We start from the raw sequence: 24,448 nt of genomic DNA on the forward strand, positions 1-24,448 counted from the left end.
TTATATTATTTCTGTGTATATTCTGTATTCTGTATTCCTATTTAGGATTTCTTATTTAGGATTTCTTCCTAATTAGTATAACACAATTATAGGAATCAATTGTATATAAATACCCATATACAGATTAATTGAAATCAATGAGAATCATCTCTTTCTACATCTCTTTCTACACAAACTAACTCCTTCCCTATCACCAGTTTGGCCTTCACTGAACTTGCAATGCATGTATTCTGTCTTCGTTCTACTTAACTTAAAACCCTTTGACTCTAGAGCACTTCTCCAAAGCTCTAGCTTTCTATTGACTCCTTCTCGTGTCTCATCTATCTGAACAATATCATCCGCAAACATCATGCACCAAGGAATACTCTCTTGTATATGTTTCGTCAATTCATCTAAAACTAATGTAAAAAGGTAAGGGCTTATGGCTGATCCTTTGGTGTAATCCAATTGAGATCGGAAAATCTCTTGTATCCCCTCCCACCGTGCGCACAATAGTAGTTGCTCCTTCATACATATCTTTCAACACTTGTATGTACCTAATAGATACCCTCTTTTGTTCTAACACATTCCATAAGACATCTCTTGGAACACTGTCATAAGCCTTCTCCAAATCAATAAAAACCATGTGTAGATCTTTCTTCAGATCTCTATATTTCTCCATCAAGCTTCTAATGAGAAAAATCGCTTTCATAGTTGAACGATCGGACATGAAACCAAATTGATTGAGAGAGATAGAAGTATCATGACGTAGTCGATGCTCCACAACTCTCTCCCACAACTTCATAGTATGGCTCATGAGTTTAATTCCCCTATAGTTTGAGCAACTATATATGTCTCCCTTATTTTTAAAAATAGTTACTAAGATACTCCTCCTCCATTCATCAGGCATTTTCTTTGAGTTTAGAATCTTATTAAATAATTTAGTTAACCATGCCACTCACATATCTCCCAAACACTTCCACACTTCAATTGGTATTTCATCAGGTCCACAGGCTTTACCCACTTTCATTCTCTTAAGTGCTTCCTTTACTTGTAAAGATCTAATCCTTCTAGTATAATTCACATTCTTTTCTATTGTTCTATAATCTATTTTCACGCTATTACCATTTTGACTATTATTAAAGAGATCATTAAAATAATTTCTCCATCTTTCTTTAATGTCCTCATCTTTCACCAACACTTTTCCTTCTTTATCCTTAAGGCACCTGACTTGATTGAGATCTTGACATTTCCTTTCTCTCCTCCTTGCTAATCTATAAATATCTTTCTCCCCTTCTTTAGTTCCAAGTTTCTCATATAACTTTTCAAAGGCCTGTGCTCTTGCTTGACTAACTGCCTTTTTTGCCTCTTTCTTTGCTATCTTGTACTGTTCATATGCCTCATTATTATCACATTTAGGTAATTTCTTATACCATACCCTTTTTCTCTTCACTGCCTTTTGTACTTCCTCATTCCACCACCATCTCTCTTTTGAGGGTGGTCCATGTCCTTTAGACTCTCCAAGTACTTTTCTAGCTACTTGTCTAATCTTTGATGCCATCTGTATCCACATATCATTGGCCTCCATATCCAGCTTCCATACTTCGGACTGGAGAAGCTCATTTTTGAACTTCACTTGCTTTACTCCTTTGAACTCCCACCACTTTGTTCGAGCTACACTATTTCTTCTGACCTTACTTGAATTGTTCCTAAACTTGACATCCAAGACCACCAACCGATGTTGACTTGTTAAAACCTCTCCTGGAATGATCTTGCAATCCTTGCATAGAGCTCTATTTATCTTCCTGGTTAAGAGGAAGTCGATTTGACTTCCATATTGCCCACTTTTGAAAGTCACTAAATGTGACTCTCTTTTTATAAAGTAGGTATTTGCTAGTATTAGGTCGTATGCCATAGCAAAATCCAGAATGCTTTTTCCTTCCTCATTTCGACTTCCAAAACCTCCATGAACATTCTCATAACCTTGTCTATCACTTCTTACATGTCCATTCAAATCTCCACCAATGAAAACATTCTCTTCATTCGGTATGCTTTGCATTAAATCATCCATATCTTCCTAAAACATTTGTTTACTCTCACTGTCTAGTCCTATTTGTGGGGCATAAGCACTAACTATATTTATTGTTTCTTCTTCTAGTACTAGCTTTACTAGTATAATTCTATCTCCTACTCTTTTCACAGCTATTACTGCGTCTTTCAATGTCTTGTCTATGATTATGTCCACCCGTTCTTATTTCTCTCCTTTTCGGTAAACCACAGTTTGTACCCTGAATTACCCACTTCCTTACTTTTCTCTCTTACCCATTTAGTCTCCTGAATGCAAGCAATATTCATCCTTCTCCTTTCCAAGGTATCCACAAGCTCCATTAAAATTTCATCAATTCCAACAACAAGCAATAAAGCTAAAGCCTTGAAGACCAAATTCACGCATTGCATATCTGATCATGACAATATGAATGAAAAGACAACAATGAACAACAAAAAATGATTGTCAAGAAGACAGTGAACAACCAATTTTTATGCCATCATTAAAGGACAAAAAAATGTAATGTCTGAAACACGAATAAACATTGCTCTTCAAAATTCTGCTCCTGTTCTATGTAGAACTTTGAACAGAGTGATTTAGCTCCTACATTTTCAGCAGTACAACTACATGAGTCTCATTCATAAATATCAAGGATTGATAATGAAGAAAATGAGCTTTGAGAACATACAACAAGGTCAAGGTAATGTAACAAGTGCAAAGAGAAGGCCTCAATTAGTGATGGGGTGTGGACTAGAAGGTAAGATCTTTGGGGTCCTCAATAATCTTTGCCAGGGTTTGCAAGAAGGATGCCAGATCAGCACCATAGATTACACGATGATCTGCTGTAACATTTACCTACATATTGCACATTTGCAGTGTAAAAATTATATTCCAAATCCAACCACTTGTGACTCAAAAACCCTTTCAATAAAATATACCTGCATCTGGTTCTTCATGCCAATACGGCCATCCTTGGTTGCCACAACAGTTGGCTGAGATGCACCAACAGCCATGATTGCTCCCTGCATCAATCCAGATAAATAAAGAACTGATAATTAAAAGAAGAGCATGCATTTTACTGCCTCTTGCAGATAAGGAGTTTTTATGTTCAAGTGAAAACACTTACAGTTCCAGGTGGCAGAATGGCATCAAACCGATCCACACCATACATTCCAAGGTTAGAAAGCGTGAAAGTACCTGCCAGGGGAAAAAAAGGGGAAATATGCATAAGGGGAAAATGCTATGCATGTGCCATTAAGTATACACTTAACCAGTTTATTCTTGAATATTGAACCAGAACCAAAGAACAGCAAAGTCCATGAATTTCAGAGAAAAAAAAAGTTATATCTTTGAATTGTCAAGGACATCACACTGAAATCATTAGAAATAAATACATCTCAAGGACCAGTTAGCAATGGATAATGCCGCCAATAAATTATTACAAGTTGCAGTAGATCCTATCAGCCATCCAACAAAATAAGTCATCACAAGCAAAGATTCAGGAAGAATTGTGCAGCCATAAGACTAACAATAGCATTCAAATCTCCAGACACTCATCCATCTTCACTTGCAATGGCAAATAACATTGCCATGAATCTGATAGCATAGCAGGAAATCATATACCTAAATTGTCATGAATAAATGAATCTAGCAGTTTGTTAACACTAGAGAAGGAAACCTGCACAAGGTCTGCAAATCAGAACTTGAGTTTGAGGAAACCAAAATCTTAGAAAACTAGCAGCCCATCTCAATGAGGCCATGTCTAAGGGTGAAACAGAATTGCAAGATGAATGCACTATGACAACTGTGAAACTATAACCGAATGACAACTGTGAAACCATAACCGACCTCAAAATTCACAGCTGTGGAAAAGAAAAAAATCAATCTCAGTATGAAAACCCAATGAAGAACCTATGATCATAATAATGCAAAAAGTTTGTTGCTTGACTACACCATGATCCTCCATTAAATTTTTAAAACCAAATGGCCATCACAGCTATGCTTCATGTTGACCTTGCAGATCCCAATGCTCTTCCATCCTTTTGAATTTTAAGTTATACAGATAGAGTGACTTAGAGGATTGGAGTGAGGCAAAGATAAATCTAGAATCTGCAAGTACGATAAACATGCCAAGCTAGTATGATAAACATGCCAAGCTGTCCAATGGGACCTGAGCCTTACCATATTCATGAAATTGCCAATAGTTACTCGTATACCACATGACATTTGCAATGCAAGACAAGAGTCTAGGCTTAAGAATCAATAATACAAAACCTACAGTGCCTAGCTTGGTTTGGCATCTGTGCTTTGGGATGAAATGAATTCAAAAACATGGACAGAGCATAGGGACTATGTATAATATCCTAATGTACAATCCTCACCAAAATGGGAGATTCCAAGATGCAGAAAATCATAAATTTGCAAGAAGAAAGAAAGCATAGATAGAGTTTGAATATCTTTCATACAAGAACAAATACCATATTCAGAATTAGATTTGTTTGGGAAATGTAAAATAATATAGCTTGCATATTTAATAAAATAGCATGCGTTACATGACATTACCTGTATTGTATTCATGAGGTTGCAGCTGCTTGGCCCGGGCCTTATCAACTAACTCTTTCCATTTTCTTGACAGTGAATAAATGTCAACCTGAAATATGCAACCAAAAAATACATCTTTATAATTCAATTAACAATATATAACCCTTAAAAGTTACAGGCTAGCCCAAAGCAGATCAACAAGAACCTTATCGGCATCTTGAAGCACTGGCGTGAGCAATCCACCATCCATGGCCACAGCAACTGCAATGTTGATGCTACTATTATACGTAAAGCTTTTACCATCTCTACAACTGGAATTTATTACAGGATGCTTAACCAACGCAAGGGCTGTAGCCTTTGCGAGCAAGGCTGTCATGGTCACTCCCTTAGACTTGATCTGATCAAACAAAAAGGGAGAAATGGCACTAAGGACGAATAAATGAATTCAGTAAAGGACAATCTATTAAACATCCAGCGAACCCATATTGTACATTGTTCATTGTTCTTCAAGCATATGATGACACCTTCCTCTGAAAAGCACCAAGCATATTGCTAAAGAATAATTTATGAGAACATAGCATCAACAAGTTTACCGGTCTAAGCATGTAAGTATTAAATGCAAACATAAAAAATTGTCTGAAGACTCTAAATAGAAAAACTTTCTATCAATTCACCAATTACCAGTCTAAGCAAACTATTAATCTCAAGCATTCAAAATTACTTGGTGTGCCTGATTGCTAAAATATTTTTTAGCGAGCTATGTCATGGAACTTAACAATATCACTTCTTGCAAACAATTTTGCAACCAAAGCATCAAGAATTCAAGATAATCCCAAAGAATTTTACCTTCTTGTAAAGAGCATCAAGTGCATCAGTAGTAATAGTGTAGCCAACTCTAAATGTAGGAACTGCCAAACTCTCCACCATATTCCTACTAACTGCCCCCTGCATTGTTGTAAATGGCACCACCGTCCCCAACTCAATCCCAGACGGCGGATTTACGGTGGTTCCTACCTTAGGAGCCAAGCTAGCAGCGGCATCAGCGGCGGCGGCAGCAGCCTCAACATCCTTAGCCACAATTCTACCCATAGGTCCACTACCCACTACTCTCTCCAGCTCCACCTTTAACTCCTTGGCAAGCTTCTTCGCATAAGGCGAAGCCACTACTCTTTTCCCTCCCTCTGATGCCGGGTGCACAGCAGATCCCACAATTGCTGCCGCCTTTGAAATTGCAGGTCCCGCAGGCTCCGCAATTTTCTCAGTCTGCGACGGTTCCGGAGCACTACTACTAGTAGATGCTGGCTGAGCAGCTGATGATGACGACGACGAGGCTTTGGACCTGGCCTCCGCAATTTCCTCCTCAGTCTCAGCCAATAAAGCAATAGCAGAACCCACGGCAGCAACTCCGCCTTCTTCGACCATAATAGCAGCCAAGTAACCATCATAGAAAGTCTCAACATCCATGTCAGCCTTATCAGACTCAACAACAACAACACTTTCACCCTTAGAAAGCTTATCTCCCTCTGATTTCACCCAAGAAACAATCTTTCCCTCAGTCATGGTGGAGCTCAATGCAGGCATGAAGATCTCTCGGATCTTGGCCTCCACCTGGGTTGTCCTGGAACGGTGAGTGGAAATGTGTATCGAGGGAGAGCGAACAGTGGATGCCCGGGGAAGAGAGGATGGAAGGAAGGTGGTCTTGAGAAGCTGAGCCATCTGGGAATTGGAAGCAGCAATGACAGAGAGAGAGAGAGAGAGAGAGAGAGAGAGAGAGAGAGAGAGAGGTTATACTTGAAAGTTGAAGGAGAGACAGGTGATGGGATATAAGGGGGTTTTGTGTTTTGATTAGCAGAGAAATCTTGGAAACATCGAAAGAGGGCGGAGGTCTCAACCACCTCACCTGTGTCTGACAGAGGATTTTGATGGGTTTTTGGTTTGGTGATTTTGCTGTTTCTTGTTCTTAAGTGCTGGGCCTTTCTTGCTACACTTTTGGGCTTCTTCTGGTTACCCTTTTGAATTGTTCCAAATTTACAATTTTTAATTAGTAAATATGTTTTATAAAAAATAAGAAAAACTTACTTTTAGTCCTTATATTATAAAAAAATTAATGATTTGTTATTTCTATTTTAACAAAATTATATTGGTTAGTCTTTACATTTTAATTATATTATACATTTTTGTCTTTCCACTTATTTTTTTGAACATTTTTATTAATGATAAACACTTTCGTCTTTAAATTTTTATTATTATAGATATTTTGATATTTGAATTTTATTGTTATTAATATTTTTCCTTATTCATCACCTTTTAATCTCTTAATTAATAGTTGAATTGACAAAAATGAAATAAAGACTAAAAGTTAATGGAATTAAATGTGGAATGACTAAATTGTGTATTTTTAAAAAATAGAGAATCAAATAATTAATTTTAACATAATTAAGGGATTCAATAATAATTTTTAAAAAATTAATTTTTAGATTATTTTTTATTATCTAAAAATTTTTAATTGATTTTAAAAATTTAAATATAGAGACTATTTTATGAATAAAATAAAATTTTAAAGATAATTTTTTTTAAATTAAAACAAAATTAATGATTAAATTGAACACAGAAGTAAATCTTAAAGATCAAATTATTTTTAATAAAAATGTAAGAATAATTTATAACTAAGTCAATAAAGTATAGTAAAATTTATAAATTAGTCATTATAAATTTTTCGTAATAATTTAGTTCTAAAGTTTAATTTTGTTAATAAATTAGTTCTTGCTATTAATTACTTTTTAATTTAAAATAATTTAGTCTCTAAAATTTTATTTTATTAGCAAAATAATTTCTATATTTAAATTTTATATTTAAATAATTATTTATTTTATATTTAAATAATTATTTATTTTATATTTAAATAATCATATAAATTTATTTAAAATAAATTTATATAATTATTTAAATATAAAATAAATAATTACTTAAATTTAGAAGTAAAGAGCTAATAGAACAAAATTTTAGAGATTATTTTATTAATAAAATAAAATTGATGATCAATTTAAGACGGTTTGGATTAATTTATTAACAAAATTAGAACTTTGTTATACCTTAAGGATTTAATTGTAAATTATCCAAAACAGAAAGACTGACCTGTAATTTTTGACATTCTCAAGGACTAATTTATAAGTTACCTAAATTAAATATTAATAAAAGCGTACTTTATCTTCAACAGCCATTCCAGGTACCAACCAACTCTGTATAAATAGAAATAGAAATAGAAATACGCCTTCAAAACCCTCAAAATTCCCAGAAACAGTACACTATCAGCTTGACTGACGAAGCCACTCCGCTTACTCACATACCAATTCAGAAGAAAAATGATTCTTCAATCAACCACAATCTCATCTCCACCTCTTCAAAGTCGCCATCAGCTCTTTCCTTCTCATTCTCCTGCTCTCCTGCCACTTGGGTCTTTTAAGTTCTGGCCCTGCAGGCATTTTTCTCAGGTGAAATGCAATTTTTTGGTTTTTTTTTTTCTTATCGTATTGATTCACAGTTATTTTGTCAATTCCCTTTGTTTTTCTTTTTGTCTAATCTCAATTTTGCTTCTAGTACGAATTTGGAATTTTTTTTCCCTTTTAATTAGATGCTGAATGTTTGATTTGAGCGATTTGAATAATTATTTTAAAGAAGATATTCATAGTGGGTTGGCCATGTTCCTTTTGGTGTTTAGACTTGGCATTATTTGCTATTTTACTTGGTTTTAGCAGGCTTACATGCTTATTGTGGGAACATTGAATAACTTGGTTTCTTTATATTATGAATGGGTTGGGGAGCTGTAGGACTTGAAAACATAGTGTGTTTTGTGTTGGGTATTTTGAGTTTTATAAATTCAGTGGAAGAACACTATGCTTTTTGGATTGATACTCTCTGATTCTAAATTGTAAATGAGAAGACGAGAGCATTTAAATTATCATAGGCTTGCATACAGACAATAATTATGTAGAATTTGTTAGTGATCTGATGATGTGGCTTAACGCCGTCAGTGTTCCCATCTTTGAAAACTAGAACTTTACAAGAATTCAATTTGATTGATTTTTTTTAATCAATTTTCATCTTTGGAACGAAACAAATTTCAATTCATTTTAACTTAAAAAAAAAATCATTCTAAAAGAAATAGAAATCAAGTATGATTGTGTAAGAATTTAATTGAAATCTTTTCTTGCAAATTATTTATTACAAAGGAAGCTTGTCTGTTTTCTCTTCTTCAATGGAATGGCAATATTCATTTCACAAACTTAAACCCAGAAGTTTTCACTTTTTGATTCATGTAGCATTCAACAACTTGTTGTGTATGAGTATTCCCATGCCAATAGCCTCACAAAATTTTGTGATCCTTGAGCATGCATTTGAAATTTTCTTTCCTTTTTTTTAGGGGTATCTGTTTATCGCTTGTGACATTGCAAGCTAATTTTTCCATTCATCTTTAATGCATCTTGTAAAAGCAAATGACACATATGCTATGCCTTTTCTTCCTCATTTCATCAATTTTGTACTTTATTGCATAGTTTGTCATATCCTCTATTACTCTCCTTAATTCAACTTCCAATCCCTTCTTCAGCACTGTAGTTCACCAGACTTGACAACCTTTTGATTAGGACATCAGCTGAATGTCACAAAATTTCTCAATTTGCTATGTGTTCTAATAAACTCTATGCTTCAATTGCTAAACTTGTTCTCTTTCTAGCACTGTCCCCAACAACTTACCATCTACTCGTTTTGCCTCCATTGTCTTTATTTAATCAATACTCATGCTTGCTTAAACACTGTTGATGTATGAGGTATGTACTGGTGAATTATGCTTGTCTTTGCAGACTCTTATCTCTTTCTTATACAAGTTTTGAGAACTACTGTTCAACTGATCTAAATGCCTAAATGAACCAAGGATCAACACAAACTTAAGAAGTAGACTGCACCTCTCTTTAGATGTCTCTTAAGTCTTCTCTCTCTAAAATTATGGGATTTCTCTCATTCATCTGCAGATGTCTTCCTAGCAGTATCTGACATCTGCTTTTTTTTTTTTTTTTTTTTTTTGCACAGAAAGAGATCTCTTGGTAGTTTTGAGGGACTGATTGCAGTCAGTATCTAGGTGTCAAGTGAAGCTGGAATGAGAGTCTTATTTCTCTTGGCATATGACACTGTATGTGGGAGTGATTAGTGCAATTGTGTGAATGTGAAGTGGAGTGAACAAAAAATTTACTGTTTCTTTTGTATGAGTATCCCTACTGCATGCCTTTTAGTAAAGATTCTAACTTGTCTCATTGAAGATGTCTGCTGTGCAATAATGTGAATGTATATGCAGCCAAAATCACAGTAAATCAGGCGGAACAAAAATTTGTTTTGCACCTTTTACATGATACATTGGGACTTTGGAGGCGAGAGAGACTTTGGTTCCATGTGAACCTGTTATAATGTACTTTTCTTCTTCTTGTGACATCTTATCAATTTGCAAAAAATTTTTGCATTTCTATATTTTATTAATAAGAGCCTCCTTAACGAATGTGTTATACATCTTTGGTTACTCATTTTGCATTCCATTGTGGATGAAGGCAGTTACATCAAAAGGAATTGGCTATTGGATCATATGACTCAACAAGATCTGAGAGTAATTTCCTATTCTGAAATTGTACTTTTTTCCCCAATTTGATTTTGTACTCGTATATGTAGTTATTATTGACCCAAAATCGTTAAAAGTGGAGAAAGAGAATCCATATAGCCGACCCCAAATTTTTTGGATAAAGGCTTAGTTGAGTCGAATTGAGTTAAGTTGTATGTGTAGTTATTATTGGAGTTAGCATATGCAACATGCTCAATAGTTTAAGGTTTTTGGAATTTAAAATATCATATGGTCCTCATTGTGTCTTTTTCTTGGTATTGATGCATTGTGCCTGGTCATTGCTTGGCTCATTTGAAGCCAGTTTTAGCCTATAGAGTAGGCCATAAGTTCAAAGGTTAGGAGTCAAGTTCCTATCATATTGTTGATAAGGTCCTGTGTTACGTATTGCATCACAGGACAGTCGTGAGCAAAAGGAGACTTGGCTTTATTCGTTCCTCAACCTATGGTGACACTTAATATGAGCTCTATAAGGAATCTCACAACCTATAAGCTTAGTGAGGGAGATGGCAATTTGTGTAGGAGAAAAAGAAAAATATAGAAGACTTGAAGTCCTAAAATTTTTCGACCCCCTTCTCATTTTCAACTCCATGTATAAATACGCAGATTATTGTCCTTATTTTGAAAATGCATTTGGTTCCTATAATTCTGAAATTTTAATAAAAGACGGCAATAAATTGTTGTCTAATTCCTCTAATTAAGATCACAAAATAATGATTGCTTCTCCTTTAATTCTGCTTTCCATGCCTGCGAGGCCAGATTGCGCTCTTCCAACCTTGCAGATGACCTCCTTCCCAGATTCATTTACGTTAGTTGCCGGATCTCCTTCTCAGACCTTCCTTTTTGCCCTACCTACTGTATGTTTGTCTCCAATGCTTTTCTGTTCCTGGGCCTATATGATATATCAATTCCATTATTTGAGCTTTGTTTTCAGTTAACCTATTGATAATGTAGTCTTGGATTTTAGATCTACTGACTGTAATCACACTCTTTGTGTCAAACAATAAGTAAATGTATGTATTTTTATTTATTAGATGCACATATTATATTTATATTCATAATGTATCTATGTATTTTTGCATGCAAAAATGCTGTAAATCATGGGTGTAGGTATGAGAATCAGGCTTTGATCAATATAATATTGCCTGTTAGTGTAGATTCTTGTGTGTAGACTCTGAGCTGTAGATCAAGGATGCACATATTATGTTTATATTCATAATGTATCTATGTATTTTTGCATGCAAAAATGCTGTAAATCATGGGTGTAGGTATGAGAATCAGGCTTTGATCAATATAATATTGTCTGTTAGTGTAGATTCTTGTGTGTAGACTCTGAGCTGTAGATCAGGTTATGTCCTCAGTTTAGGTCTTTAGTATTTTCCACCTTACCAAATTCTACCTACTGTTTCTATTTTACATATGTAACTTGGCAATAAACCTATAAATGTAAAATGCTATTGGAGGGATGACAATATTAATGATTGGCTATTCAATTGCATATTACAATTTTTACTTGTTATTTTTATCCCTCAATGACTGCTTTTTCTGTCCCCGCATATCGTTTTCCAATTTGAAGTTCAATAGAGAATTTAAAATATATGTTTGCTGCTTTGTTTTAATTGATTTGTGCATCCAATGAATCATTTTAAATGTTCACTTAAATAATTTTTCAATACAATAGTTGAGGATGTCAAATCATTGAATGTCTGTGTTATGAAAAGTCAATCACTATATTATTTCTCTATATATTCTGTATTCTGTATTCTTATTTAGGATTTCTTATTTAGGATTCCTTCTTAATTAGTAGAACACAATTATAGGAATCAATTGTATATATATACCCATGTACATATTAATTGAAATTAAGGAGAATCATCTCTTTCTACGGTTTGAAATAAGCTAAATTTAATAATATCTTAATATTCCTTGTGAATTCGAAAATTTTTCAGGATTTGAATGCGGCATATTGGCATTACTCAATGAAAGCTTTAACATAACTTTTTTCCTTGGTTTACATTATCCACATGGGAGATTTTAAATTCTACTAATACTTTCATAGTGTTTGGTTCAATTCAACTACTAGAATTTATTTGAAATGAATTCCACTATTTGGTTTGACACAACTTAAAATATAGAATTTAATTGAATTTCATATAGTTTATATTTAGTATAATTTCATAATTGAAATTCGTTTGTTCTCACTTCTTAAACTACTTTCAATAGTAAAATTAAAAAAATTTTAATTTTCTACTCTATCAAAAAAATTTGTACCTAATAAATTTATAACAATTAACAGACATATCAATCAATTAACAATATATTAATAAATATAAATAAATTTACATGTCTTATAATATAGGAGATTTATATTACATAAAAAGTGTTGTTACTAAGTGCATAATAAACTTGGTTATTAAAAAGTTAGTACAAAACTATAAAATATCTTATATAGTTGTCTGGACATATTAATAGTAAATGATAATCTTTATTGCTACATATATTATACAAAAAATATAAAATCCCCATATTTTCACTTTTTTTTGTTTACAATTTACAGAGTAGAAGCTAGTATAAGTAGAAGGTGGATAATTGAGAGAATCTTTTGATATGGGAATTTTAGTCCAGTTATGTTAATTTTGTGAAATTCATTTCAAATTCCATCAAATTTGATAGGAATTGGTTTTAGTTATAACCAATTCCATGGAATTGAATTCTATTTTTTTTTTCGAACCAAATAGACAAATAAGGAATTCAATTGAATTCTCAAAATTTTGTTGCATTGAATTGAATTGAACCAAACATAGCCTTTGTGATGAGTCAGAACAAAACTAGCATCATCTCCTACCTTCTAGAAATGCTATTAGCCTTTGCCTGGTAGCTATTTTTGTCATATAAGGAATCTTTCTAACATCAGAATTGTGCTGCAGATTTCTTGAAGAACCTTTCAAATGTTGAGGATAATTTGCGCATGAAAAGGCTATTAATTTGGGTATCAATATTCTCATATGGACAAATCTCATTGTTGATTTCTGCACAAGTGGCACATGCACATGAAAATATCAGAAAAGATGTGTTTTTTGATGTGGGGAGTTGTTTGAATTGGGAATCCAGCTCTCTTATCTGCTTTTGCTATTAGCCTTACTTGGAGTTGGAACCTTCTTTGTAATTCGTCAAGTCCTTGTACGTAGAGAGCTTGATCTTTCTGCCAAAGAATTGCAAGTATGCACTTCTATGTCAATTCAATCTAATGTTCTGCTTTTCAGATGATTGTGCATTATTCCAATTTTGGCATTTAGCATACCATCTTTGTGGGCATTTTCAGATCTTTAAATGAAGGTGTCTACTTATTTTGAAAATGAAAGATCCATTGGCTTCTCTCTCTCACTCATAAATCATAACTGATAGCAGGCAGTTGCAATCTGTAATTTTTTGCTTAGTATCCTTAGTTTCTCATTGTCTTTGACCTATTTAATCATAGGAACAAGTAAGAAGTGGTGATGCTAGTGCAACCGAACTGTTTGAACTTGGTGCAGTAATGCTAAGGAGGAAATTTTACCCTGCTGCTACAAAATTTTTGCTTCAGGCAATTGAGAGATGGGATGGTGATGATCAGGATCTTGCCCAGGTATGTTCATGTGTTCCTTCCACATTTTACAAACAAAGGCAATGTGGTTCCCTTGTGGTAACTGTATCTTGTTGCCCATTACTGCATGTGTTGCCTTAAACATGCCAAATAACCCAAAAAAAAAAAAAAAATCTATGCTTATTGTTGGATTGTCAATTTGTCATGGATCCTATGATGAACTTAATACCACCGAGATACCTTTCCATACTAGGTGTTTCTTTCATTTTTTAATTGTAGAAAAGAACCATATTTTAATGGACTTAACATTCATGTATTTGAACATACTTCAAAAGAATGCAGAATTAAGTGTGCATATGTCTTTGAGCATAACTATTAGCTAATGCGATAAAAGCTCAAAAGCCAAGAAAAAGATAAATTTAGCCCTACTGCCCCAATTCTTCTGATTCTTTTTCACCTGCATGGTCATAGCTTTTCATTCTCACCCATGCCATTTGTGCTTCACCACTTCTCTAGAAAATCATTGGTGATCTCAAAAAAATTTTGGCCTAACCCATGTCCATCTTGCCCTTATCTGTGTGTGTTTTTTAAGGCTTCAGCCATGCCATTTGGGCTCCATCACTTTCCTAAAAAAATCATTGGAGGTCTTTAAAAATGTTTGGTTGAACCACTTTCTTGCCCTGATCAGTATTCTTTTAGGCATTTCTCTTATCCTAGTTATGGTGGCTTGAATTTACACCTAACCACATATTAATGGTCATAACTTTGTCAGAAATAGTTGCTTGGATATAATCTAATAATCCAAATTTTCATTTGATCACATATCTGTAAACCCAAAATTGCCAGTGGCTTGGTCGAGTGTTTTGCAATTTTGGGCCCCTTGCTCCTTGAAGTGTGTTGAAGGATGGATAGAAATTTAGATTCATATGTCATGTTCGAGTTAAAATAGTCTTTTGACAGACATGAATATGGTACAATGAATTATCTGTGCATGTTAAAGAAATAGGATAAATATATTAGTGGTGTCTGAACTTTTTAAAATTGGACAATTTAGCATCTTACCTTTTTTTTTTTGGTTATCAAGCAAGTGTTTGAATGGAGAAAACTATTTCAGTCAAATGAATTTGCCAGATTTACTCACTGAAATACTAAAATAGACAAATTTAACCTTATGAATAATATTACCAACAAAAGATGCTAGATATGTAAAACTAAACATTTTTTAGTAAAAACATAAGATATGTAACAATATATTCAAGATAAAAACATTTAACCAAATTATGATCGCTGGTTCTATTTAATTAATTAATTAATTTTTTTTTATATTGGCCGAGATAAAAAAAGGAAAGTAAATTTTTATCAAGAAAATGAGAAAGAAAGCAACTGGGAAGAAAGAGAGGAAGTGGAGGCATGAATAGATTGGAGGAGCAAGTTCAATACAATTTCTATGGGTAAGTTTGCCTATTTTAATATTCCAGTGAGTAAATCCGATCAAATGCGCTTAATTGAAATAACTGTCTCCATTCAGACACTTGATTAATAAAAATTAAAGTTCAGACACTGAATTGTCAAATTTGAAACACAGTGATGACTTTGATATTCTTTTCACCTGATCAAATATGAATGCAGGTCTACAATGCCCTTGGTGTGAGTTATGTTCGTGATGGGAAACTCGACAAAGGAATTGCTCAATTTGAAACAGCAGTGAAGCTTCAACCTGGTTATGTCACAGCTTGGAACAACCTTGGTGATGCATATGAGAAGAAAAAAGACTTGAAATCAGCTCTCAAGTCATTTGAAGAGGTGCTGCTTTTTGATCCTAACAATAAGGTGGCACGGCCGCGGCGAGACGCATTAAAGGATCGTGTGCAAATGTACAAAGGAGTTCCTGTCAAATCCAAGGATAGATGATTCTGTTGCCATAAGATGATCATATTCTCTCTCATTTTTAATCATCTTGACCATGTAACTTGAGACCTGCCTGTAAAGGAAGCTCCCTTTTAATTGTGTTTACAGTGATAAATCACAGCAATTGACCCAATCTTTTATGTGTGTTAACCAGTGTAGTCTGGTTTAGTCCAGTTTGATGCAAATTTTTAACGAAACCAGTTCATTTTTATGTAAAAATTGTGGATTAAATATGGAATAAAGAGATTAATTTAAAAAAAAAAAATAAAAGAATTGAAATTCAAAGAATGATTGTTAGAACAAAGAAAGGAATCATACAACTGTTTTTCTTCTGTTAAAGGAAGAAAAAAGGGGCCATGAAGAATTGGCCCCTAAGTTGATGGTCATTTTTCTTTCACAAATGATAGTGGTCGTTTTCATGGCCTTCGCTTTGATAGAAAGAATCTCTTTTCTCAATTCTGAATAATAATAATAGTTTCCGTCATTGCATATGTCATTTTTCTTGGTCCATTATTGTCAACTTAGTTAAAATAATTATTATATAATTTCACTTTTTTTAAATTAAAATTTAAGTTTTCTTTTTTCTAATATTTTATAAAAATGTGCCAGTTGATATTTAGCTCTCTCTTTCCTTCCCTTTTTTTTTCTCCCTTTTTATCCTCTCTCTTCCCCCTCTCCCACTCATTCTTCTATCTTCTATCCCTCTCTCTCTCTCACTAGCTCTCTTATTTTTCCTTGCCTCCAAACTCAATGCATTCAAATTTGATTCCCATTAAAACTAATAAATTGCAAACCCCAGAACAAAATTCAAACCAAATCCAACCACAAATTAACTAATTTTACAAAGAAACCACATGCCCAATCTAATAAAAAAAAAATAAAGAATTAAGATATAAGAGGAAGCACAATACAATAAAAACAAAGGCATGCTCATCACCTGCTATTCTAAGCTTTTGGATCTTCACATGCATGACACACCATAATTAATAAACCTAAAATGAACAAACCCTATCACATATCAAGTCTTCCTCTATTCATATGGAGTTCCCTCTTGAATGATTTAAGCTGAGTAGAGACGACAAAGGGCAAAAGTAACGTGTTGCATGTGACTACAACGATTGAAAAGCGGAGAAGAAGAGGCAAGGGGAATGAGTGGTGATGTGCCTAAAACATAACAAAGAAACAAAGACTGTTTTGGTAGCAAAGACACAAAAAGGACTAAATGAACTATGAATTGAACAAGCATTAAGTAAGGGATTAAGCAAACTAAACAAGAACAGAATAAGTTATATGGAAAGACAATGAACATGCCACAATAGAAAATAAGCCCTAACAGAATTGAAAAACAAACAAAATGTAAGGAATAATTAAGCACGTCTAGACTTGGAATAACTTAAACAAGCTTTGAAACAAGTAGAACTTTTGAGAAACACTCACACAATAAGCCAATACAGAATAACACACTCTTTTTTATGATTTTAAGAAGAACATAAACACAAAACACAAAGAAAAGTAGAAAAGAGATAGACAGGTAGGTAATGCAATTCCTTTGATAAGATTAGATTGCCATAAAAAAAGAAACACACCAAGGAAGATACTACACACTGCAAAGCTATGGAATATGATAAGTTTAGTTTAGATGCCACAATCAAGGATGATTGATAAGTTCAAGCATTTGCCACACTTACAATCAAGTGATAAGAACAAAGCAGCACTTTATTAAAGAAATAACTAATAGTTCAAAAATTACACAATGGAGGCTTTTATATAGGCACTCAAACAAAAACAATCCTAATTGGAAAATAACATAGAATCCTATAAATACTACCTTTTCCTAACATAGAGTAAACATAAACTAGAAATAGGATAAACTTAAACTAATAAGGAAACCTAGAACAAATAGGAAACTTAAAAGAAAGTCAACTAAAGCCACCAATCCCCTTACTTTATTCCACATGCCACCCTTGATGAATAGATAGGATTTTTAGTCTTCAAATCTTGCTTGGATAGGATTTTTGGAGTAGGCTTCCATGATTCATGCCAAAAATTAGGAATGGATTGATCTTCATCCTAAGGATTACTTAGAAACAAATCCAATCCCTTGCAGGCATCTGTCCAAACATCCTTATTGGTCTTAATTTTGTTCCTTTTGGGCCCACACAACTAGCCCAATACTTACCTTCAATTTGGACCCTTTTTAGGCCTTGTCTTCCTAACTCCAAATAAGCTCTGTTCTTAATCATAAATCAAGCCCAAATTCTTGCATATCTTGCATTCTTCACGTGTCCTCATTATGTCTTGATCATATGCTTGGTGTTCATGGAAAATGTTTAAATATGTCCCATGATGTGGCACATTAAGTTGTTGGAGATGCATAAAATTTCAGGTAAAAGGGCTAGATGAAGGAGTATGAGCAGATAGAGAGGGTTTGCCCTTCACTCAATGACCAAAAAAAAAAAAAAAAGAATAAGAAAAAAGGAAGAAACATCCCTTTTATGTAATTCCCTTTGATAAATCTTCTCTCATAAAATAATATTGTATTATTGCCAAATCAATGCATGGAATCAACTAACTATGTTTGGAAGGAGATTTTATACAATAATGGGAGATTTTATAAGGTTCTAAAATTATGAATTTGCATTTTAGGAGAACTCATGATTTTTAAAGCAAGATTTTTGAAATTTTTTGAGAAATTCTAAAAACCTTTATTTTCTTTCTCACCAAATTGGTGGATTGAGATTTTTCCCCCTTCAAAATCTCAAAATATCTTCAAAAACCTCTGCTTCTTTTCAAACAATAAAAAAATATTATAAAAGTTTAAAAATCATGAAAAATTTTACTTTAAAAACTCTTATTTTACCCTACCTCATCATAAAAGAGTATAATGAATTGGAGGCGATATTAGTTATTTAATTAAAATGAGTTCAAATTGAATTATTTTTGGCCAATTGAATGGAAAATATTAAACATTTTCACTAATTGACAGTTACAATTTTTAAGATTGTGAACAATTATAGTTGAACATTAAACTTTGTAGCCACATTTTAGGGTGTTAAACTATTATTTAGATTCATTTTGTTATTCACAACAAAATATATTGATAATAAACTTTTTTTAAGGTAGATCTATTTTTGAGAAAAACAAGGGTTTAAAAATTATTTTAAAATTAAATGCGGCATATTTTAGTCATAAAACTGAAATAACATTTGACTTTTTTTCATTGAATAAGCCTTTTTTTTTTATGGCAAAGTGCTTTTTAAGTCTATATAAAATTGTTGAATAATCATCTAAGTCCTGGTTAATCCATTTAAGTCCTTAAGATTTAAAAAAAATACATAAAGATAGTTGACACAATAGTATTTTCGAGAATGAATAGTAGAATTCTTCTGTTGAGAGTTATATTTTGTAAGATGAAATATAAATTTATTCCCAATGCTTCTCGGCTTGATCAAATCAAGCCTCCGTAATTTTAGAATCTTCTTACCGAATGGCCTGTTCTCTTCTATTAGAATAAGCAAACAAATTCTTTCCATTAAAATTGCACTTAAGAGTTTTCTATCTCATTCAGCTTAACAGTCAAATCTTTTGGTATTATTTTTTTCTTGAGTTAATAAAAAAGTTAATTATATAAGTAAACAAAATAAATGATTCTTATTTATATTATGAGTCTTAAAACTAGAATTATATAAATAGAATAATCAAGATAATATAAAGAGAATATTCATTAAGAGAAGATAAGAGTCAATGGAGTTAAGTGGGAGCCTTTTTATTTGTTCTTTTAATCTTAAGTACTTAACCCACCAAATGTAGCTTGGATGATTATCTGACAATTTAACAAAGGGCTTAAAAAGGCTTTTTCCAAAGGACTCAAAAAAGCATCTTCTTCTTCTCTCTTTTTCTTTTCTTTTCTTTTTTTTTTTTTTCATTTTACTGTTTTTTAGTGGTCAGCGTGCGAATTAGTTAACGCTTCTGAATACAGATGAAATTAACCCCACTCGTGCATTTCCCTCTGAGAGAGAGAGAAAGAGGGCGGGGGAGGGGGGGAGGTGTGTGGTTCGGGGGGTTGAGAAGTATGGGATTAGGGATACACAATCTTATACCCAAATCTCAAATCAGCCCTCAAAGTTGTTCTTGTCTTTTTCAGTCGTTGTTCAGCAAAAACAGAAAGCTACACAACAATGCTATGATTGACCCACCAATGGTTCTGATTAAATGGGCTATATCAGTCTAATCAGAATGACAAAATTGATGGCACTTGGCAACAGTTTATTCTTCTTGGTCGTAGTGGCTGCTGATATGTTAATATTGATTCAGTCCCACTCCAAATTTTCTTTTTCATTCCTGTCTTTTTGTGTTCCTTTGTGCCCAATTCGAGATGAAGCAGCCTGCGTCTGACTTCAAGCAATCTTGAATCTGGTGAGACTCTCTTCTCCTCTTCTTTTTTCTGAGAACTTATGCTCTTTATATGCTGGTACACAGAATTACAGATGCTAAATCTTGCTTTTTTCGTGTTATTTGTTCTAATGTTTTAGCTTTTGATTGTGGCTACTGTGCCAATATTGATATCTTTTGATGTTTATTGAGTATTTAGATGTATTTGAGATTTGGGTTAGCCATTTGATCGAAAAATGATGAGAGTTTTAGCTTGATTACGGCTGGCTTAGTCTAGATTCTAGCTGAAATCTTCTTAATAAGAGAATCTGGCCATAAAAGTGGGAATTACAGGTTAATTGAGATTTGGGTTGATTACTTGTCTTCTGGCAATCAAAATGTTTCTGCCAAGTTTAAAATTTTAATTCCTGTTAAAATCCAGGTTTGATTAGCACCGAGTCTTGAGACTCAGCAAGGACTCGATGATGGATCACATGGACACGCTGTGTCAAGAAACGTGGGCAAAATCTTCATCTTCTGGTAATGAATTAGCGAAAAACATTCCCACCAAGAAACCATCTTTTACCAATTATAATTTGGACTCGCATCAACATCAGCAGAAGTGGGAAGATACCTCTATCTTTGGCATTAGGACAGATACCCCTTTCCAAGAATTCAATCCACAATCCGAAACCCAATCTTTGCTTCCTTCCAATCCCAATGATCATATCAAAATAGTGGATCGAAAAAATAGTCAAATTAATGAAACACTTCAAATCAACAAAATCCCAGATTGGGATCCAAGGGCTATGCTTAATAATCTCTCTTTTCTTGAGCAAAAGATCCATCAATTACAAGATTTGGTGCATTTGATTGTTGGCCGGAGGAGTCAGGTTCCAGGACAGCCAGAAGAACTTGTAACCCAGCAACAGCAACTCATAACGGCTGATCTCACTTCAATTATTGGACAATTGATAACTACTTCAGGTAGTCTTCTTCCATCTGTGAAGCATACACTTTCTGCAACCACTCCTCCTCTTGGACAGCTTGGGGGGATTCTTTTCCCCTCTGGAACAGGCATGAATAGTAGACTACAGCGACAACATAGTAGTGGAACTAAAGTCTCTGATCAGTCCAACCAAATGGATGTTACAGGTAATTATGGGACTGAGCAGAACTACTCTATTGAAGAACATGAAATGAAAGAAGAAGACGATGCTGACGAAGGGGAGAACCTTCCACCTGGTTCCTATGAGATCTTACAACTAGAAAAAGAAGAAATCCTTGCACCGCATGCTCATTTCTGCACAATATGTGGGAAAGGGTTTAAGAGGGATGCAAATTTACGGATGCATATGAGAGGTCATGGGGATGAGTACAAAACTCCTGCAGCACTTGCAAAACCCAACAAGGAAGCCAGCTCTGAGCCAGTGCTCATTAAGAGGTATTCCTGTCCATTTGCCGGTTGCAGGCGGAGCAAGGATCACAAAAAGTTTCAAGCTTTGAAGACTATTTTGTGTGTCAAAAATCATTATAAGAGAACTCATTGTGACAAGAGCTACACTTGCAGTAGATGCAACACCAAGAAATTCTCAGTCATTGCAGACCTCAAAACTCATGAGAAGCATTGTGGCAAGGATAGATGGCTTTGTTCATGTGGTACAACTTTTTCAAGGAAAGACAAGCTTTTTGGGCACATTGCTCTCTTCCAAGGTCATACTCCTGCTATTCCGCGTGATGAAACGAAAGGACTATCTTCTGGGCCATCTGATAAAGGGGAAGAAAATGATGTATCAAACAAGGTTGGAAGTACAAATTATAGTTTTGGCTCCAGTGATGCTACTGGAAGTGGAGCTCAGAATATTATGGATGTGAAGGTGGGTGTTGATGATCCTGCTAGTTATTTCTCGCCATTGAACTTCGATACTTGTAATTTTGGTGGATTTCATGAGTATCCTTGACCTCCATTTGATGATTCAGAAAGTTCATTCTCTTTTCTTATTTCTGGTTCTTGTAATTACAGTCAGAAAACTGGAGGAGCGTCAAACTCTAGTAATCTTCAATGATGTTCTTGGTATTTTAATATTTGCTTGTGTAAGTTTATCCTAGGTTTCTAATTGATGTTAAATTTTATTTGGAAGGTGTCCCATGTAATTTCATTAGTTTAAAAAAATGGACTTCCTTAGACATTAAACATTTATTTGTTTATGATCAACCCATGATAGCTCACTTGGAGGGCTCATGTTCTTTCTTTCTAGTGGTTCCTTTTCAGGTTTGCCACTCCATAGAATTCCCTGATGGAAAATGCCCTCTTGTAATGAAGATGCCTTCACATCCCAATTAGAGACATCAGACACGGCTGAAGAACAGGGAAGGTATATCATTGGACTTGTAAATCTAATAATAGAGTGTCAGACATTTGCTTTCAAACTTAAAATTCATATAAATGATTAAAGATTTAGACACAGAGGAGGTGGGGTGGCATGTTTGATTAGATGCCATTATCCTTTATCCTTTTGGAATATTCAGTGCATGATAGCTACTCATGAAATTGTTTGATCATCCAATTCCAATTATGTTCTCTATGGTTGCCCACCAACTCAGGCTAGATCTTTTGCCAGCAAATCCAAATCAGTCTCATCCATACAAACTGTATGGAGGTGGAGTCTCCCTGTTTATATGAACGGGGTTCCACTGTGCTACCGACTGCTGAGTAAGGTTTATTGCAGTAAACAACCGTTAATACATTATCCCAAACTTCATTTCTCTATCACTTATTTAAAAATAGAACACAGTACCTTACTGTATTTAAACTTTTTAACAAGTATTTTTTTATTAAAAAACTCTCCTTACGTGAGCTTAATAAAACATAATAGATCTCCAAACTCGAAAAAAAAAGGAGGATTACAGTAAGTAAGTTGATGATCAGCATAAAAATCATTTCTCAGTGAAATCCCAATAATTTATTCTATCATATTATTAGAATTAAGGGGAGCATTATTCGGTTTAAATTAAATAAATCAAATCAAATTGTCTTAATTCGACAATTTCATTAGTTTTTAAAGTAATTTAATTCGATTCGGTTTTGAATTTTAAAACTTTTGGCTATTTTAGTTCGATTTTGAAGATAAAAAAATCTGTAAAACAGAAACAACCTAATTATTTTATTGATTTTTAAATTACTTTATTTTTATAAATAATTTATGTATCATATGTATTTTTATATATATAAATTATTTAATTTTATTGATTAATAGTTATTAAGTTCAAATTAAGGTTAAAATCAAATCAAATAACTTGAAAATCAAGTATAAATAAAAAAAAACACATCAAAGCTCAAAAATCAATTAGCTCAAATCAAAACAAATTAAATTAAAGCAGTTTAGTTCTGTTCACTTTTCATGCATTGGTTCGAGTTTTAAAATATGATAATTTAGTTAATTCGATTTTGACAATTCAATTCAATTTTGTTTGAACTAAATGCTCAATCCTAATGGAAATCATTACATTTTTTTTTTATTATTATTTTATAAATGATTAATATTATTTATAACAAATATAATATGTTTTGATTTGGATTTCATTATTCTCTTTGCAACAAATGAAATAGCCTTCCTTCTCAAAAATGAAAAAAAGAATTAAAATAAAATAAATATCTTATAGCAAGAAATGGCTTCTGAATAGATATCAGGTGGGATTGCTGTGGAGCTACGGCTTATGGTCATGGGCCCAATCTTGTCTTATCGTCTTTAATCAAGCCCATTTCCAATGACACTCTAGGTACATCTTTGTCATAAACATTATTTTTTAATTTAAATTTTAAATTTTTGAAATTTTAAAAATTGGTTCACCCTTTGACGAGCTATATAACTTCATTTCTGAATGACTTCCTCTCTCTCAACTTCAATAATAATAATAATAATAATAATAATAATAATAATAATAATAAAATGAGGGATCCCTGCTTTCATTGTCTAAAAATATATTATTAAGCAAAATGTTACAGTGTAGGGATGGAAGGGATAAAAAAAAATGTCTTTTATGGTATTTCCCCGAATGTTTCTCTATTAATATGGTACTAAAGAGTATGATTATAGAGTATTAATAATAAAAAAAAGCTTAAAATTTTTAGGATCAGAATCACTCTTTGAGGAAGATGTGCTATCTGTTAAAATGACTTCAAAAGTAAAAATGGTCTCTTTATCCGCTTTCTCTTATACAGAGAATAAAAATTAGTAAGCTATTCTTTTAGAATTAGGTTTACTAATTCATCGTTAGATAATTTTCATGAGATTTGGACATATATAAGGCATCAGTGTAGTCAGTAGACTACAGGTCATAAATTGTTGAATTTATTTTA

The 24,448-nt window shown here is 33.3% G+C and overlaps 2 protein-coding genes and 1 pseudogene across 4 annotated transcripts; 2 read left to right on the plus strand and 1 right to left on the minus strand.

Annotated features, from left to right (window-relative positions):
• Positions 1 to 2,503: 2,503 nt before the first annotated feature.
• On the minus strand, positions 2,504 to 6,504 carry LOC110636966 (dihydrolipoyllysine-residue acetyltransferase component 5 of pyruvate dehydrogenase complex, chloroplastic). The gene is made up of 6 exons (XM_021786874.2): positions 5,414 to 6,504; positions 4,773 to 4,964; positions 4,589 to 4,676; positions 3,153 to 3,223; positions 2,965 to 3,048; positions 2,504 to 2,881 (listed from the first exon to the last, which is right to left on the minus strand). The coding sequence occupies exons 1-6, from the start codon at positions 6,281 to 6,283 to the stop codon at positions 2,777 to 2,779; spliced, it is 1,410 nt and encodes a 469-aa protein (XP_021642566.2). The 5' UTR covers positions 6,284 to 6,504; the 3' UTR covers positions 2,504 to 2,776.
• Positions 6,505 to 8,064: 1,560 nt separating this feature from the next.
• On the plus strand, positions 8,065 to 15,867 carry LOC110636973 (tetratricopeptide repeat domain-containing protein PYG7, chloroplastic-like; annotated as a pseudogene).
• Positions 15,868 to 19,739: 3,872 nt separating this feature from the next.
• LOC110636941 (protein SENSITIVE TO PROTON RHIZOTOXICITY 1) lies at positions 19,740 to 22,621 on the plus strand. Of its 3 annotated transcripts, none has more exons than XM_058137751.1 (3): positions 19,750 to 20,133; positions 20,531 to 21,965; positions 22,347 to 22,621. In XM_058137751.1, exons 2-3 carry the CDS (start codon positions 20,571 to 20,573, stop codon positions 22,374 to 22,376), a joined length of 1,425 nt encoding a protein of 474 aa, XP_057993734.1. In that variant the 5' UTR covers positions 19,750 to 20,133; positions 20,531 to 20,570; the 3' UTR covers positions 22,377 to 22,621. The 3 variants fall into 3 exon arrangements, with proteins under 3 accessions (XP_021642531.2, XP_057993734.1, XP_057993733.1); XM_058137750.1 differs by having other exon boundaries at positions 22,361 to 22,621; XM_021786839.2 differs by lacking the exon at positions 22,347 to 22,621 and having other exon boundaries at positions 19,740 to 20,133; positions 20,531 to 22,282.
• The last annotated feature ends 1,827 nt before the right edge of the window (positions 22,622 to 24,448 follow it).

The sequence above is a fragment of the Hevea brasiliensis genome, chromosome 16, assembly GCF_030052815.1.
Source record: "Hevea brasiliensis isolate MT/VB/25A 57/8 chromosome 16, ASM3005281v1, whole genome shotgun sequence".
NCBI classification, from domain to species: domain Eukaryota; kingdom Viridiplantae; phylum Streptophyta; class Magnoliopsida; order Malpighiales; family Euphorbiaceae; genus Hevea; species Hevea brasiliensis.